General features: G+C 48.5%; 1 protein-coding gene across 1 annotated transcript in view; it reads right to left on the bottom strand.

Moving 5' to 3' along the window:
• The window catches only part of RBM19 (RNA binding motif protein 19), a 73,702-nt gene that overhangs the window by 51,514 nt on the left and 3,136 nt on the right, over positions 1-19,052 (bottom strand). Inside the window, exons 6-21 of the mRNA XM_075516293.1 lie at positions 17,887-18,155; positions 17,298-17,372; positions 16,950-17,028; positions 16,125-16,196; positions 15,227-15,427; positions 14,254-14,384; positions 13,731-13,852; positions 12,863-12,959; positions 12,223-12,333; positions 11,524-11,724; positions 10,828-10,945; positions 8,087-8,232; positions 6,710-6,770; positions 4,885-4,964; positions 3,580-3,635; positions 2,041-2,157 (exon numbers count right to left, since the gene is read on the bottom strand). Of these exons, the coding sequence (XP_075372408.1) occupies positions 2,041-2,157; positions 3,580-3,635; positions 4,885-4,964; positions 6,710-6,770; positions 8,087-8,232; positions 10,828-10,945; positions 11,524-11,724; positions 12,223-12,333; positions 12,863-12,959; positions 13,731-13,852; positions 14,254-14,384; positions 15,227-15,427; positions 16,125-16,196; positions 16,950-17,028; positions 17,298-17,372; positions 17,887-18,155 (1,936 nt within the window). The remainder of the gene's footprint in view (positions 1-2,040; positions 2,158-3,579; positions 3,636-4,884; positions 4,965-6,709; positions 6,771-8,086; positions 8,233-10,827; positions 10,946-11,523; positions 11,725-12,222; positions 12,334-12,862; positions 12,960-13,730; positions 13,853-14,253; positions 14,385-15,226; positions 15,428-16,124; positions 16,197-16,949; positions 17,029-17,297; positions 17,373-17,886; positions 18,156-19,052) is intronic.

The following is a 19,052-nucleotide window of genomic DNA, read 5'->3' as shown; positions in this document are numbered from 1 at the left end:
CCCCCCCCAAGCCGTTGGCTTTTGTTTTGAGGATAAAAACAACCTCCACATCTCTGAATATCCTAGGTAAATGAAACGGATGTTCACGCATCGCTCAGAGAATGCTGTCAACAGCGCACACGGCTAGAAGCTGCATGTTCCTTGCAATATTAATCAGACTGCTCCTCCACCCCTCCTCTCCACAGCACTAAGGTGCTAGACGAGACAGGAGGAAAAAACATACCAAACCCCCCCACAGCCTCTGCTGGGCTTGTCTATCCTCACAAACGCATAAGCCTCCCAGCTCCTTGAACTTAACCCAGGGCCCTAGAAGGCAAATAGATCCCCCCAGTTTTGTTTGCTCCAGCTTTACAAAGGTCATGTCTGTAGCCACACGGTGTTGGGTTTTAAGTTAGCAGTGCCCCATACGCTAAGAAAACTTAGCGCAGTAACTCAGAAGTCCAGGTTTTTTGCCCTGTTTCAGTAGGGCCTCTGAGGGCAGCGTTGAAGCAAAAGCATCCAAGCTGCACAGCACGAGCAAGAAAAACCTTTTGCTCTTCTACAGGGATCTTTACATTGTGCCTCCCATCACCCTTCCAGCAACGTGTGTCCAAGAGCCAAGTCACAGTCTGCATCCAGTTAAATCCCCAGAACCCACCCCAAAACAGTGCTGCAACATACAGCTTTCCTTGCCACTTTACACCTTGCAAAGAAACAGCCTACCAGCCACGCGGGAGCCACTGTCCTTGCCTGTGGTCATGCCAGGAGAACAATCACACGCTAATAAAGTAGGTAGAATTCACTGGGCATAGGGAAATGCGTAGTTTCCCCCGCAACGAACAAATCACTGCCCCGCAGCTCCTCGCAAGGCAGTTTCCATTGCATGGTCTGGGGAGGTCTCCAAGGGTTAAACAATTCCTCAACTCAGTGCCTTTGGAAAGAAATGACACAGCCCTGACCAGATGAAAGCGCCTGCCTTCTGCTTAGACAGACCCACACAGAAAAGCCACCTCCTAACACAGTACTTCACCGTGCCCTGCAGATGTGAGCAATCACCCTTATTTTGCGGCTGGGAAAAGCTGACAGGCAGAGCTGGACACCGATTCCCCCAAATTCCTTCTGCAAGACAGCAGTGGAGCAGCGACCATGCCCTGGGTCAATGAGCAAAAGATTCTCGTCCTGGGAGCAGAAGAGATGCCGTATGCCGTATTTTACAAAGTTTCACCTCTTTTCTGGGATGCATTACAAGGCTTAACGAGTCGTCGCACAAAAGGCTGAGGATACAAAGAAAACAGATCAGCCAGCGCACAAAAGAATGCAGGCTGGGATCCTAAAATCCCTATTCAATGCTCAGCACTATCCCAGGCAGGTCTCACGGCTGACAAGGTATTTCTTGCCGGAGAAGGTATTACAGACAGCATAGTCCTGCACCCTTACAGACACAGGGCTGCAACTGCAGGGCAATACCCCACTGACTATGTGAGGCACACGCAGCGAAACACTCACGGAAGGCAAAGCAAGATGTAAGTGCTCCCTCCATGATGGGAAGGAGCTACACCATCATGTGGGCCAGACAGATGGAGGAGGGAGCCAGCCCCAGCTAAAACCTTTCACACCAGCTGTCTGCAGCAGCTCTCGGTGCTCCTCCCCAGCCAGGTGCGCCGAGCATCAGGAAAGCTGCTGCACGCCTTTCAGGCAAGAGGGGGGAAAAAAAAAATATATATATATATATATATCCAACGCTATGTCATTTACTCGACAGGCGGGGAGATCTGCAAGCTCCGCGGACGTCTGCTGCACCGTGATGGGCCACCGGGTCTGACAGCTCACAGTGGCTCCAGCCAAAACGCTGGCTTATGTGATCTCTGTCTCACCAGCAGAATTTCTATACTGGTATAACCTGCCACGCCATTTGTATTTACATTCAGTAAAAGGCTTGCTTACCTCCACAAAGAAAACAAAACTCATCATATTTACAATCCGAGAGCAAGACCCCGTATGAAAATCACACCGGCTCCAGTGGGGAGCACTCCGCAGACCCGACGGAAAGCACTTTCCTACCTGAAGAGTTCCCTGATTTCCCTGACGGTGGCCTGGAACGGGATGTTTCGGACCAAGATCTTGGAAGTCTTCTGCTTCTTGACGGTTTGTTTCTTTCGGGATGATTTCACAGCAGGCCTATGAAGTCAATAGTAAGTTGAAAGAAAAATTAGCCAGCTAGCTCACACCGACAGCTCACTGGCATCTTACTGGCGACAATGGAAATGTCATACAGTACACCGGGAAGGAATGAATTTAAGTGATTTAAATCCTACATCTGAAAATCAAAGTTTCCAGCTTGCTGACTGCAACCTCAACTGAGGTTAGGCAGCAGGCCTGGACTCACATTTGCCACTAACTTTTGTTTTGACATCAAATCTTGTCCATTCAATTGTCAGGAGAACATTCTATTTGATATATTAAAAAAAATAGCTTAATGTAAGCTAATTTTGATTCTTTTTCTTACTGGCTTAGAAAAATAGCAAATGAATTTTTTTAATAGACTATTCATTTTTTTTTAACTTCCAAATTGTATTGCATTTGGACAAGATAAGAATTTACCTAATACAATACACAGCAGCTTATTTCATAAAGCAAAGCATTCTGCATTGTAGGCTGGATACCCACCGAAGGGATTTTAAAAATCAAAATGGATGAAAATGGTTTATTAAAGAACTGAAATACAAAGCGCAGACAGGGATCTGTCAGACTGCTTCTGGTCCCCAGGGACCAGTTTTTCAAAGAAATTTTGACATTAAAGAGATACGTCCTCCAGTAGGGTTTCCAAAGTGTCTAAAGGACAGTATTTAGGTGCCAACATTCACCTTCAAGCATCTGGATTAATTTTCAACTTTGCATTTAGAAGATTCTGTACTGAATAAAAACTAAGAAGGAAACCCTAAAAAGCAGGACTTGAACTCCAAACAAATTCATCCGTAAGTAACCATCTCCTCTGCACCCGACTGCCCCCAAACAAAAGTGGTTCAAATTTTTTTTCAAGCAAGAAAGAAACCTGCATTTGTCTTGATTTGATCAGAATCGGCAGCAGAACATTATTCTTAAGCTCCTGTTCTCCCTGATGAACTAGGGTAAAAGATTTCATTACCCAGAGAATATTTGTCTTCAAGAACTCTTTAAACCCACTGGAACTTGGGCTATCAGTTGATTTTGCAATGCTGACCAAACTGTCACCAAAGCAGAGCCTTTTCCTTGAGTGTGGAAGAAAACTCAAGTGTCTGGTTCTCACTTTGGGCTCATTTTTGGGGTCCCACTACTGCATGCTGCTTAGGGATTTTAACTGGAAATATGTCATTTAGTGAGTGAACTCCTTCGCATCAGCTATTCATCATTTCTTTTTTTCTTTTCAAGTAAGACTGACTTAAAGCAACTCTGAGTAAAGCACAAAGGCTGATGTGTTCAACAGTCAGAGCGCTACCGATCACATCCCTCATGATGCAGAGACACTAGGTAAGAAATTACCTAGCTAGGTAAGAAAAAACCTACCAAGCGTTACTGCAGCTTAAATGTAACCATGTTACAGAAGCGAGACATAAGCTTTACCTGACAGCTCTCTCCGAGATTTTCACTTCCAGCTTATGGCCATCTACAGAGCAGCCCTAGAAGTTAAAACAAAGAAACAACAACAAGAAAAAAATCAAAGTCACAACAGCTTCCAAGCATCCAGGATACAAGCACAGCATTTCACATCTTGCTCTTTCCCATATATTCTTCCCCTTCACCCTGCCAAAGTTTTTCTCTGTTGAACACCACTCATGCAAGGCGAGGCTTCTGATACGAGGTTGGAGACAGCCTGACTGACTGAAGCAGCAGCAGCCAACAACCCTGATCCAGCTCTCCATCAGCCTCAGCTCTGCCACTAAACTGGCAAAGATGTGTCACTTCACTGCCCTGGGCTATGGTTTCCTTTCCCTCTAGACTGCAAACTCTTCAAGACTGATCGTCGTCTTATTTGTTCTGGAATGAGCCAAGGATGTCTCATTGGCCATCGGTAGCCAACACAGCAAGAAAGTGTTCTATCTCTTGCTTCCTGCGCCTCAAAGAATTTCCTGCAGTTCAGCAGCGAAAACAAGCAGCCTCTTGCCTTATCAGCCCTGACAGGGCACACGACATGCAAAGGCACTACACTGGGATCCTGGAGCCCTGCTGCCCACTCCCCCCACAAAATACCCGTTTTCCTGCTTTCTCTCTTCCCCAGGATTCTGCCTTTCAAAAGGATGGAGAATGCACATTACCCCAAGACTACCTAGGCTGTGGAATGTGACGTGACCAGCTGTTGAAGGCGGGACTCATGGATTGTGGTCACTGAACATGCACAGATGAGACAGAGTAATTTCTTCACATCTGCCTAGAAAGGGATCGCTCCCTGTCCTAGCAGCAGAGGGAATGATTTACTCCTTCGGAGTGCATCCAAACCCTGTGGCATGCGTCACGGGGAAGGCAGGAGGCTAAAAGACCCTGAAGCAATGGCAGATTCACAGAGGGTAGAGCTGAACTCTGCAGCACTAAATACTAAGCAATATTTATTCTCATTGCAAGTAGGGGCCTGGGTCTCCATCGCCTCTGTAAAGGGAACCTTGCAGAATAAACTCATTAAGTTTCAATCATTGCACATTTCCTGCTGCCTCCATATTGGATCAGTGCTAGGAAACACTCTTCTGCATGAGGTCTTGTCCCTTTACACACCTACTTTCCCCACAAACCTGGCCCATTTTAGAGGCTTCTCCACCTGCACAGTGTAACTCATAGCACTGACATCCTTGGCTACATTTTGAACCTCACAGTTCATCCAAGCCTTTGCCCACCGTCTCTGGAAAAAAAATCTGGACCGACAACGCTTAAGCTTACCTGGAGCCGGCGCAGGGCTTTCTGGGCACTCTCTGGCTTCTTGTACTCCACAAATCCAAAGCCCATTGAAAGCAAAGTGCCTGTCCGAAGAGTAAGGGGACTCATTAAGCTAGCAGGAAACAGTGATGATATTAAGCAGAAGATGTAAAAACAAATCAGAAGCAAGCGCTGATTGCCAAAATTGCGGGGACAAAAACTAATACCCCAGGCAAAGGGCCAGCCTGCCCACGCCCTGACTCTGACACTCCTCATGAGCACCCCTGACTGACTTGTTCTGAGCAAGACGCTGCTCCAGAACAGCTTGTTTTGGTCCTGATGTCAAAGAGGAGATAACCAATGTTGCATGCCAAACAGATTTTTTGCTTTGCATAATTTCAGTTCAACCTCCTTAAATAAAACACTAAGTCCTACAAAACCACCACCGGTCATAGTCAGGGTAAGCGATCCCATTATGGATACGCAAACATTTGTTTATACACAGGGCTATTTCCTCGTGAGTGAAACGAGACCTTCATTTGGAAAATTTGCCAACTACCCAGAAATGGGAGTGACTTTTGTTGCAGGGTAACAATATGCAGGTTGCAGTTTGGTCCCCAGAGGAGACACTTCTAACCTGCAACCCTTTCAGAAATTCATTCTGGCCAACTCTTTGACAAGCAGTCAGTTACTAACCACTGCTGGGAGCTGAGCATTTGAGATTTGTTTCAGTTTGGACTGCCGTGTGCTGTATTCCCCGTCATCTCCAAGCGCAAGCCCTGCGTTTCATTTGAGAGACAAAGCGCCTTGGAGGTCTGCAAGGCACAAAAGGAGCAAACGCTTCTATAAACTTGGGTGGGCAGCTGCCGGTTCCACGCCGAAGGAGGAGACATCTATTACACTTCCCGGCACAGCAAACGTTTGCAGCACCCAGGGTCGTGCCACGCTTCTGAGGAACACGCTGACCATTTTGAGAGCCATAAATAAGGCTGGGTGAGGCAAGGAAAAATGCACAAGCAAAACCATAACACCCAGTTTCTACCTTCAAAGCCTCAATGGTAGCAGGCTATAGAAATCACCCCACAGTGACAGCAGGGGATCGGTTGGTAGGTGCTATGAAATCAGCCCAGGCTCAAATGTTGTTGTCTGGTCACGAGCACGCCCGCAGCCAGACACGTGAGTGGTACGGAAGAGTTCATTTTATTTCTTTTTCTTTCCGTGGATCTGAGTTTTCAAGCGTCCCATGCAAAAGGAGCCCTGCTAAGGCAAAATGCCTTAAAGCTGTGCAATTCCCTAGCCTAGAATCTGGAAAGAAGACACAGCCCATCTAGCCAGTGCTTGCCCTAACCAAACTCTTCCGTCTCCAACCGCCCAGAAAGCGAGCACAGTCAATGCAACAGGCATAACCACTCATCACCGCAGCCTACTGGGTTTGAATCTGGCAGGCAGAAGGCAAATGAAGCCCACTCAGCACAGTATTCAGCCAGGCATCCTTGAAGATCCCGGATAAAACATGTCGTGTGCAGGTTTAACCATCGCAGGGCACTGGTTCCTTTCAACTTGCATCCCGCTCTCTTCTGTGATCCCGAAGGAGTTGGCTTCTCTATCCTGATCTCAAGAGAAGGCTACGTCTCAACAAATCCCACAATTGAGCTTAACCTTCTAGACTGAACCCCAGGGTATTTTTGGTTGCTGCTTTCAGCCATTTCAACAGGCACACTTCTAGAAACATTAAGGATTTCGCCAACAAGAACACAAATGCTCAGCCAGATGAATGCTAAAGCAATGCCACACCTGAGCCCTCAGCAACCAGCCGAGGGAAGGAACTGAACAGCAACATCTAGAGTACCTGCTTTGTCTTTCTTCTTGGATATTGTGCAGCTCTTCACAGCTCCCACTTTGGAGAACGTCTGCAAGGAATTCGGACACGTGATTCAGTTCCCTTTGTCACAGGCTTACAACTCGAGTGACAATGTGGCCCTCTTCCAGAGCCAGCAGCACATGCTCGCAGGCCCACCTCCCCCCAACGCACACCTGACGAGCAGTCAGTGCAGCTGTGCCTTTTCTTATAAAATTATTTCTGTACAAATATACAACCACATATGCACAGACATTTAAAGAAATCAATACGCACGTTCCCAGAAATCCTCCACCACTCCTCAGAAACTGCACAAAGACCTGGGATGGCGCTGGAGGAACACTATGGATTACAAGACGCCCTCACACCCAGGTGGGGACCTTCATGGCGGGTGACTCCTGTGATGCCCCTCGAATACAGCTCCTTCCAAAGCCATGCAGGAGGGACTGCAGGGTAGCAGGGGCTGCCCTACAGTGACAAGCCATCTATTCAACTCCTTCATAAAACTGCAGCCAGAAGGCAGAAAAAGAAGAGGGGACAAGTCCCAGTCCTCCTCTGAACATTTATATTTGTCCCCAGACCCAACGGGCCAGGGCGTCTACTAGTACCATAGTCCCAAGGTGGAAGAGCACGGGTCCACGATGGACTGACATTGCACCAGCATTCTTGGGCCACGAAACGTGGCTTTTCACATGGCTATGAAAAGTGGCAGAGAAGGGAACTCCCAGTTGCTTTTCCCTATTTTGCTATCAATAGCCCACATGGTTTTAGAAATGCTACGATCTCTCCCAAGTGTTTTGCTGAGGTAAAGCGCAGACAGCTCAACGCTGGTAGAAGCTTAGATGAAAAGCACATCTCAGTGAAACCATCATTTATTTCCTTATTGCCTTAACACACAAAGCAGTATCACAGCTGCACAAGTGCTTGTCCCAAGGAGAAGCATTACAGAAAGCATGGGAAATGAGGAGTCTTAAAAGATTTCCTACTGCCTCCACCTGTCCTGAGGTGGAATTAAACCCCATCAAAACTGTTTCAGATACATTTGTCTTAATTGACACCTGAAACCCTGAAGTGGAGGTTCCCAGTCCCAGTACAATCCAGTGCTCCCTCACCTCCCATTAGGTCGTACTGGCTGCAATTTAACTCCTTTAAACACTTTATCCTCGGCACAACAGAGGTGGAGAACAGCTTGCCCCTTGCCGTCTGCAAGAGAGTAGAGCCCTTTCTCCTAGCCCATGCTGGGAGTGGGGGCTTTACTCCATCAGGCATCTCAGTCTGGCCTTCAACCACACACTCAACCCCCTCCCACTCCACCTGAGCGGACCGTGCTAAGCAAAACCCAGTCCCCTCTCCTCGCTTATGGCTCACCTCCTTCAGCGTGTCTTCCGTGGTGGCAAAGTTTAGGTTTTTGATGAACAAAGTACACCCAGGAATGCTTTCTTCTTCCTCCTCCTCTTCTTCTTCCTCCTCTTCTTCCTGTGCTGCTGTTTCCTCTGAGCCCTTTATAGCTTCACCTGAAACAAAAAGAAGAAACCCAACTTTGTAAGATGTAACAAAGCCAAATTTGGAGGCGCTTGCCCACTACCCCAGCTAACAGTAACTACTCCAGCAGGAACAGGCCACTTCTCTATTGGCTCTTTGTCGGTGGACATAGACTGAAGCAAGCTCAACACACAGTATATGAACGCGTCCCCGTGAATACTAAAATATTGCCTGTTCTTTGAGCGTAGAAACTCTGCAAACCTGCTTCCCCAGCACTCGGACACCCTCACACCAAACCCAGCCAGACACCCGCTGGGCTAGGCAAGGGGCTCCAAACTTCCTCGAGAGTCCTTCTGCGCTGCTCTGAAACCTCATCTCTTGCCAATATGTACCCGCAGGATGTGAAATAACATCCCCATCAGCATGTGAAGGAATATGGTCTGTGGTCATACGTCTATGGTCCCAAACACATACTGAAGGGCAATGAAGAACTGCACCCAGCACAGAGGCTGTGATCTTAAAGAGCTTCACTATAGCATTAACACTTCCAGAGCCATAGGTTTATACTCCATGACCCACAGGTTTATACTCCATGACCCACAGACCTCGCTCAGATCAACAGCAACGCACACTATTCTGTACAAATCCTGCTTTGGGATTCTGCAAAGACAAATCTGTAAAAAGAAAACCAAGTAATCAAGCCACAATTCAGCATTCAGCACAACAGCTTCCTCTGGGGCACCCAAGCCCCGCGACGGAGCTGTGGGTGCCTGTCCACAGCTGGGAAGTCCACAGAAACCTGGATACCGTACAGCTGATCAATGGGCAAGTCTGCTGGTATTTGCGGCTGGTCTTAGCAAGGAGGGAGGCTTTGGCAACTGCATTTTGACTCTCTCCATCCATCCGTTTCCCTCTCTTCCCAACTTCTAAAATGGCTTAATAATTTCTACTGTACTTAACACAATGAAGAAGCCTCAAAGCTACTGAGCACACATGACGGGGGAGAGGAGAGACCTGTTAGAGCCTGCGCTGAAGCGGAGGCTGCAGTGGGACTAGGCCCTTATTAGACATGAGAGAATACACGAGCTCTCATGTTCTCTCATCCATTGACTTACCAACTTCTTTCCTCACTAGACCACTTGTCTTTCAGAGCAAGCCCGACAGCACAGACGATGCTGTGCGCAGAAGGAGCAAACTATGCAACTCCCTTTAGCATTACCACCGCCCTCAGTGCTTTTTCTAGGCTTATTTCTCCCTCATTTCATATGAGGGGAGCCTGCACTGGGCCAGGGGTGTGCGGAGACCCCCCCAACTCCATCCCAAGAGCTGTCTTTCCCTACACGGCTCCATCTGGCTGCCCTCCCTGCCCCCAGCACCATGCAGCCCAAGCCTTTTTGGTCGGGTGGTCCAACCCTCCTTGCTCCAGCCGGTGGGGTATTTGCCAACAAGGCACAGAAAAAAAACATTGCCCTTGAAGGAGGCTTATTTGAGGAAAGAGGAGGGAAGAGATTCAGCGAGACAGGGGTGGGATGAAGCGGTGCCTCCGTCTGCAGCTGGCACAATACAACACGGCCACGCGTCGCTGCCTGGAACCCTTTTGTGAGCGAGGCGTTCACTGCGCGTCCCCTCCCTTCCCTCTCCCAGATCCAGAGGCTGGCAGCAAAGACCATTATCAGCCCCGAGCAGCCTTCCAGGAGCTCCTGCGCTTAAAGCCCTTTATCTGCAGGTGAGGGTCTCGGTTACTGGGAGATAAAGCGGCCCCCCACCTCCCCCTGGCTCCAGCCTTCCCCTGTGACCCAGGTGCAGAATGGCAGCCCGGGAAGAGGCTTTTCATCAGCTTTTCTCCCCCCTCCCAAAACCTCAGAGTTCTGAAATAGCTTCTAGCAAAACAAACCTACATAAAGCCATGCTTCTCCAGCTCCCTCTTTTTCTTTTTTAAAAGGATCTTGAAATGTTTTAACTATATGGCAAGATTTTATTTTTACAGCCCCTGGGATGGGGAGAAAGAGTGTATACTCAGGGAGGGAAGATCACGTCCTTGCCAGTGAGAGCAGTGGGAAATCACCCAGACAAAGCATACAGTGGGCCTTGACACAAGAGCAGCGAAATATGGAAAAATACAGGGACCCACAGCCTGTCACCGGCAAGCCAGCCTCTCCACCCACTGCTGCCCAGTACTCCTGTTGCTGCAGCTTACTTGGCTGTCCGCGGGCAGGGACAGCGTCCTTGCACAGCACACAACCACAAACACGCTCGGGGGTCAGGTCCAGCTTACAGAGAACAGCTACCGCTCTCCCGACGGCTGCTGCCAAGACCAGACTGGACCAAAAATCTCTTCCCAGAACTCATGTTAGCCCAGTCCAAACTGGACCTGTGTGCCACAAGCCACACCTCACTGCCCACGCCTCATCCAGGAGGCAAGGAGGGCAGGGACAGGAACAAGCACAACGTTTGTGTCGTATGATCGACTAATACACCCCAGAGCAGGTGATCCTAAGGACCACGAAGAGGACTTTGTGAGGCTGGTTCCATCCCCAAAGGGTCAGGAATATCAGCATTGCCGCTTTACACGTAAAGGAGTGGCAAAACAACCAGAGATACCTCTGTCCCAAAGTCAAAGCTCTTACCAGGTACCAGCCTTGCTTTGCCCTCCTTTTCTGGAGCCTCAGGGTTTTTTTTCTGAGGGGCTGGGCTGAAGAAGACACCCATTGGAGCCCATTCCAGATACAATGGCACAGAGTGAAACTGTAAAGAGAACACAGGAGACACATGAAGAGTGGAGGGTAAGGCCTGAAGAAAAAGCTCTGCTCTCAAGCTTTATTTTTCCCCCTCAAACATTCTGTTATGGAAAACAGCAGTGGAAAAGCTGAGCAACATTTTTGGTTGGCTCAACTCTCTTCCACCAAAGCAGAGACTGTATCCAACCTCACAAAGAACCACAGTCTACTATGTGACAGCCGGAGGACAAGGAGTAAGGCCACAGCTAGGCAAAGGGCCTCCAAGGGGAGCTCCAGGCTTCAGTACCACTCTCCTGTATTGCGAGAGGTAAAACAAACCCTCCCCAGGCCACTGAGGCTTCTCTAGATGTGTCGCAGTCCCCTCCTCCAGCTGTCTTCTGCAGGTTGAGAGACCTACTCAGCCACTGCTGCACAAGGATGCACTGGGCATCCCCCTAAATCCATGCAACAGCAGTGGCTCTGGGACAACTCACTTCCCTAAAGCCCTCTGCCCCTCGCATTTGTAGCAAGCACTCCTTTCTGCAGCTTCGCAACTAGCCAAGATCCGCACGCTCCAGGCAGCTGCCTGCCCCTCGCCACGCTCACCTTGGAGTAGGCCAGCTTGGTGAACGCTTGCTTGGCCTCAGTTGGTTCCAGGAACTCCACAATGGCTGTGATGCCTCCTTCTGGCAGCAGCACCCGGCCCAGGCTGCCGTGTTTGCCAAAGACGTCCTCCAGCTCCGCTGCACTCGTGCTGGCAGGGAGGTTCTTTACCAGGATCACCGTTTTACTCCGCTCACCAGCGGCCTGCCACGTTCGGTGGGAGAAGAAAGGGGGGATTGGATTGAAAAAAGCAAAACCCAGTATCTTACTGACTGAAGATTTCAGATCCAACATGCCACGCTCTCTCACTCCATGTCACCCCTTTCCAGGATCCAAGAGGGCCCAGAGCCATTTAGAAAACACTTCCTATAAGATCTACACCCCAGTACAACCTCCCCGTTCCACAAATGCTCATGTATGGAGGTTTCAGCTCCGGATCCACCCTGGTATAGACACAGGACTCCTTCTCCGCCTACAGCAAGCTGACCATCATCCTATAAGCCGTCATACTATGTATTTCAACCATCCCGAGGGCAGTTGCATTTTCAAATGGACAGAACATTTCCTAACCCACGTAAGGGTTAAATCCTGCAACATGCTGAGGATTTAATTACTAATTTCAAAGAGAGCTGAGGACGCTAGGACTAGGCCATCATATAGAAGAGGTAGGTCCACATTGCTGCCTTCAGCTGGGCATCTCACCTGACTGAAGGAATCCAGGCTGACTCCGTTTTCAATGAGGAACTGGCGAATTTCCTGGACCAGCTCGGTTTCTCCCAGAGCGACCCTCACTGCCACGCTGTCTTTACTCTCCTGCAGGCAAGAACATCAGTTGACAATGGGACAAAGCTCGAAAGAGGGAAGCAAAGAGCCTGCTCCAGGAAGATGCTGGGCACCTGTTGCTCCTGCTGCTCTCATAAGCAGATGCAAAGGGAATTTTGGCAGAGAGCTTGAAGGTAAAATACTCCAGCTACTCTGAAGATGCTAGGAATTTTGCTGTTGGGAGTCAGAACACTTCCCAAGGCAAAATAAAGTTTCCAGGAAGGATCTGAGCTTTAGGGTGCAAATTTCCAACAAGTAGTTATGTAGAAATGCAAAATTCAGTCACAGAAAAGCAGAGTGGGCAGGGGAGCTGGGAGTGTGACTTTGTCTTCCAGTGACAAAGGGATTGTTAGGCTCAGATCCCACAGAGAGGCTACAGTACCACTGATCTCTCAGCCTGTGTGGCGTTCATGGATACAGAGAAGCTTCTGCTTCACAAACAAGACCAGGCAGGCCCTGGGCACGAGGAAACAGATAGGAAAATGAACTCCCATCCTAGCTGATCAATAACCCGACTCACATGATCCAGCACTTGGCTTTTGGAAGCATTGTACTTCTGAGCAATGGCATCGGCAACGGCGTTTGTCCCCACAAACAACGTGTTCCAGTTGTGAGAGCTGGAAAGAGAAAGAAGAGCCAGGTCACACAGTCCCTTCTTTCACTGGTATCTCTCTATCCCATGGTCCTGGGAAAAAACAGCTTTGGATGCCACCACTAGCAGCCAGGATGAAAAGCTAGAGGGAAAGAAGGGTAGAAGATCCTTAGAGATAGGTCAGGAAGAGGGAGGCATGACTGGGAGGCAACAGAAAGGCAGCAGTGCAGGCAGCTTTGTTGTTCTTCCCTAGAGGTCACTGGCCACAGCTCTGCAGTTACAGCTGAAGTTCAGATGTTAGCTCAGAGGAACACATGGTTTTTTCAACCAGTTTCCTAAAAGCACAAAGCCCGTGCGAGTGAAGTTGCATTCCTTTCCCTTCAAGTTTGAAAGTATTGGCCACTGTCAAACTGATTTGACACACAGGAAGATAGAGTTCCTACAAGTTTTATAAATACAGGTGGCCCAGTAAAGGAGAAAGACCCAACTGATCTGAAACCACTACCCTAAAGAATTACAGCATCAGACCAACTTTTATTAGACATCAGAGAAAAACTCATACACAACGCCATTGAAAACCATGTTTCTCTCAATTTCTACTGCTCCTTGAACTTCCAGAGCTACCTGGACAGAGGAATCAAGTCGGTAAGAGATAAAAGAAATGGAAAGCTGCACAGCAAACACTTTATTGACTTCGCTAATCTATACAGCCCCTGCAAAGACCCCACGTGCATTCCTGCCACTTGGGAATTTGGCAGGTTGTGTTGTCTTGCCCTGCTACAAGACACCTCTGTACCTGGCACTGTTGGCTTTGTCCTTGGCCTCTTTCTGCTTTTTGTAGGAGGAAGACTCTTCTGCATCTACATCTTCGATTTTTTCCTTTTTGATTGTGGACGGTAAAAGATGCATCATTCTACCCTAGAAGAAAGGAAGAAGAGGTCTAGCGGCTGTGAAATAACCCACAGAAGTTCATGAACTAAGCAGAGTGGAGGAAATTTTCTGGCACCTTTCCTAGTCAAGCAGCCTAGGTGGAAGGAGGGAACCTTCCTTCCCAAAGGAGACATTACTGCAAGTCAGAGTAGCCACACAATGTGAGAGACAGACTCAGATCATCTTCTCCACCTCTAGCTCAGATTTTGGTACCCGTGAGGCTGTTCAAACCAGGCTACTCTACCAAAAGCAACTGTGTTCCCATACAGCAAGGCAGAAGAGACTCCACCTTTTCAGCAAAGCACAGAAGCAAACACTTGGCCATGTTACTAACAAACCTTCCCACCAGCTGCAGTCCAACAGCACAGGAAAACCATCAGTCACCGTACCTGGAACACTTGCCCATCCATTTCTGCGTAGGCCTTCACCGCGTGCTCGGGAATCATATAGGTGATGAAAGCAAATCCTTTGGGTTTCTTGGTCAGCCTGTCTATAGGGAAATGGATCTCCGAGAGGGGTCCTGCAAAAGGCAAGGCTTTACCGTGACAGATGTCCTCGCACAGCCATCACACGCTCTGAACCGGCACCTCCTGGCCAAAGCTGGGGAGCAGGGGAGCCAGGGAGGGCAGAGCAGCTCTGGACATTGCAGAGGGTGTGCAGTGAGCCACCAGCCTGGGCGAGGAGCTGCTGGCTGCAAATTGACAAGGCGGGCCCAGCAGAAGCACCCCAAGTCCGGTCGTGCACTGTGTGGAAGCTCATTAGGCTTTGACACACAACACAAACCAGGCAAGCTCTGAGCAGCTGCATCTACCTTCAGTCAGGAATAAAGATTTCCACAACCTAACCCTCTCTCTAATGCCAAGACGACCCTAAATTTGTTCAACTTCGAGCTAGAAAGGGAAAGCTTCAAGCTTCCACCTGACATGCCAAACATGAACATGAATTTGGGGTGTACCTCAAAGATTCACCTCTTACCTACAGTATCTAGAAAGCTCCTGCGTGCTCAGTATTTCATGCAGCCGGTGCTTTTGGTTATCTTCTCCTCCTCATCATCCCCCTAGGACTCAGAGCCTACGCTGACTGGCAAGAGCTTTTACTGTTGCATTAGAGATGCAAGGAGAGGGGTGAGGGCAGACGCGCACAGCAGCACACGCTTCGAGTGAAGGAGCATGGTGCCAGCACCAGTTTCAAAACCAAGCAGCCACACACTACCGCACCAGGCAATAAAGATGATGGGAGTCAGTCCATATCCCAGAGGTGTGGGACACAGAGCTTTGTCCATTCACACCCAGCAAGAAAACCTCTGTGTGCACGAAGGAAAGACGTAGCCCTGCAAGTCCCAGTCCCACAGCAAATACTTACCATACTTGGAAAAGATCTTCTCCAAGTCTTCCTCAGTGCTAGTAAAGGGAAGATTCCTGACAAAGAGTCTCCCTGATTCAGACAAGTCCTCTTCTTCCTCATCATCCCTCTTCCTTCTTTGCCATGGCTGGTTATCAGGTTTTGCTGTAACGGTTTCTTTTGGGGTCTTCCCACATCGGAATACCTCAATGCATCGTCCACCTAATCCACAAACACACACAGAGACACATTAGTCGCTTCCCAAGGCCACGGGCAATCAATACCAATACGCAAAGAGCCTGGGCTTATAGCAGCAACACAAGCAATTACAATTCCACAGGCTTTGAGCGGAACTCTGCCTGATTTAAAAAAAAAAAGGGGGGGGGGGGGCTGCAAGAGATCAGTCTTCATAAAAACCAGGGTAACATTTGCTAGAAAACTCCACAGTCTCCCTTCCCTTCAGAGAGCTCCAGCCTTTATGCCTGTGCCAATCTAGTCTGCAGGCTTCCACGTAGACATTCCCATTCTGCACATCATTTTTGCAAATATAATTCTAGTAGCTCCACTAAGGGCTAGGCCAAGAACAGGTTTCAAACACAGGCTTACAGAATCATTTGTACAAATCCCCTGCACTATCCCAACCGGATTTAAACAATATCATTTTTATATGAAGAGCAAGATACACTTCAAGCATGTGAGGGCCAAAAAGCAACATGCACAGCTCAGTCACTTGCCAATTCTATGCTGCTCCTGACACAGCACCTGGGTTATCCCGCATCAGCTGAGCGGAGGAAACCACCCCCACCATCTGCCTGGGAAAAACTAGAACAACAGGAGATACTTCTGCAGTGAACACTTCAGCAGCTGAGCACCCTGCCATCGACATCAGCCAGAACAAGAAGGAACAAACAGCCCTTACCTATGTATTCTTTTTTTCGCTTCAAGGCCCTTTGCACCTCTGCTTCACTCTTCAAGTCAACAAAGATATAACCTTGGAGGAAGGAAAGGTTCAACTGAGCATCATGTGGGGAACACACAACCACTAATTGGCTAATTAAGGGTGAATTGGGCTTTCTTCAATATAGATTCCTATAGATAAAGCATTCAGCTCCCATTAAAGTTTCAATCCAGCCTGAAAATGGCCATGGCAGACTGGAAGGCTGCCTTTTAAAAGCTTATTCTCTACATGCAAGCCAAAGAAGCCTGACTTAGCAGCTGAAGTAGGCTTTCACAGGTGTCTCCAAGAGCAAATAAAAGGTGCATCCACTGTTAGGCTATGAAAGGAAAAGAGCATATAGCAAAGTTCCCTGCCAGCTCTGCGGGCCTGCTCCACACTCTTTCTGATGGGTACCTCCAGTAGCCACAGCCTGTCAGGAGACCCACGCTGGCTAAAGACTGCTCTGCAGCTGATATGCACAGGTCAGCAAAGCCCCTGGGTGCCGCTGCAGCTATCCCAGGGGAACAGGCCTTTCCTTGGCGTGGTTTGGGGTTTTTAGGAAATTTCCGGAGGCAGATCGAAGAAAAGGCTCCTGCTGCTACTCCTAAGGGAGCACAGCCAACATTATTCTGCCCACGGCATCCTATGGACAGCAACTAGGGCAGGTGAGCTGCAAAGTCATAGAAAGGTCTGTAAGAATCGGGACACGAGCCAGCGATTTGGAATTGCAGATGGAAAGAGCAGAGGTGTGATTGAAGAGGTCTTCTAACTCACAGATCCAACCCCCCTTCCACATATACACATTACCTGTATTTTTCCCCCGGGCGTTTTTTCCTATCCGGATTGCCACTGGCTTCAGGGGCAAGAAGAATTCACGAATCTTTTGCTGCAGGAAGAATTATAATTGTTTAAATAAGTTCTCAAATACAGGAAGCAGCAGGTTTTAGACTTAGGTTTTTTTATATACACTATAAAAAACACCCAGTGCAACACACAACATCTCTGCACAAAGCCAGTTCAAAATTCTCCTCAACCACCCATACAGCCCTCAAAACCGCTCCATAAGGAAAGACAGAAGCCTCTACAAAGATCACGCCGAGTTACACGCTGAGAACACCCTTGAGCCTCCACTCCCAGCTCGGTAACAAAGCTTGCCTCAGTGACGTTCAAGGGGGCACCACGAAGTTTCACTGTGTATGGTGTGCTGGCTTCCGCTGAGCTGCCTTGGTTCTGGACAGAAGGATGGGGAAAAAAAAAGAAAAAGAAAAGAAGCCGAGTGAAAAACAACGAAAGTCACAGCACAACAAGCTGGTCTTGTCCAACAGACAGGAGGCTGAAGAGTGGGAGAGGATATCAAGAGATTCTCACAACTGCAGCATCCTGGGCAGGAGGTGCCAGACGAGGGTGCAAGGTTTGGCTGGGATAGTCAAACCCAGTCACTAAAAACTGAGTTCTGCAGAACAGCGTTTCCTGAACACAGAGACGGACACAGGAAAAACAGAAAAGCCTCTGAAAAGGGCACTAGCAGCACTTGTTTGGAAGGCCCGTCTTCGGGAATTCAATCAGCACTAAGAGGAGATCCAGCAAACCTTTTTAACGGCTCCCGGCCAGTGAGCCAAGAAAGCTGGTACCTAGGGGTCCCGCAGACTTCAAGCTTTCAGCTCATGCCTGGAGTGACTGACAGACAGATACTATCCCATAAAGCTCCTACTTTAGATAAGACAAAAGTCTAATTCAGCTATACCTCTAGCATGGATCCTTTTTCCTTCTTCTCCGCCAGTGTCTCTTGCTGTGTTTGTTGGGCTTTTGGCTTCCCCCTTTTATCTGTGTGGGTGCCAATGGTTTCTGCAATGCCCGAATCCTCCTCACTCTCACTTTCCTCTTCCACTTCCTCACTATCTGTTTCTTCCTCTGTACTGGACGAGGAGGAAGAATCCTTCACCACTTTAGATTTCAGGTAATCCATATCCGAGAGGTCTTTGCTGGTAGCTGCCTTCTTCCCTCCTTTCTTTGCTGTCGGAGAGACCAGACAAGTTTTGCATATAGATGCTGCTGCTCCCTCCCCAGCCAGGTAAAAGCTGAGAACAGCCACAATCACAAGAACCACCTTCCTCTCCTTTACCCTTTTCACGGGGAGGAAAGGCTCGAGAATAGCAGAGCAATTTTATCTCAGCAATTCCAGACTGACATGTCTGGATGACTACTTTTCAAAGGAACAGTTCATGTATAAAACTAATTAGAAAGGAGCTTGAGGAACTCCATGGCAGAGTATTTTGTCTCAATTTTAACTAAATACTTCAGACAGACTCCAGAGAAGGTTTTCAGTTGTTCGGTTTAGTTTTGCAGGGTAAAGGACAGAGGAAGCCGTTTCTCCAAAACACTCCTCCCCCCCAAAGAACAACTGATCATTTTAGTTATCCAAAGAGAGGTGAGAAGCAGCAGGGAAATGCCATTCACTCCAAAAGAACAGCATAAGGAAATACCATACAAGGAGGGAGAAAAGCTCCAAAACCACATTCATCACTGGTGCAGGGACACCGGAGACTAAGACGACAGACACCAGACTGCAGCCCAGATTTCTCAGTCTTCTAAGTTATCCCGCTACTCCACTAGATACAGTTTTCCTTTCAGGATCCAAGACGCTGAACTCTGTCCGTTCCCATCAACTCTGACAGGGCCAAGGACACACCAACACTTCCAGAAATATGCATCAAAGGCAGACCAGACAAGTTCACAGACATCAGCTACAGGTTACTAAATAAACAGAAACCACATCCAGCTCTGGAAATCCTGGAGATGAAAGTGGCTGCTGGCTAGGGGAGCATTTAAGGGAGAGACGCAGATGTTTGCCCTGTTACTCTTTCCTAGACATCCACTTAAGGGCCCATGGAAAGCACAAACGCCACCTCC

Source organism: Mycteria americana, chromosome 13, assembly GCF_035582795.1.
Source record: "Mycteria americana isolate JAX WOST 10 ecotype Jacksonville Zoo and Gardens chromosome 13, USCA_MyAme_1.0, whole genome shotgun sequence".
In the NCBI taxonomy this organism is placed as follows: domain Eukaryota; kingdom Metazoa; phylum Chordata; class Aves; order Ciconiiformes; family Ciconiidae; genus Mycteria; species Mycteria americana.
Note: the sequence above shows the minus strand (reverse complement) of the source record. Positions and strands in the feature narration are given on the sequence as shown.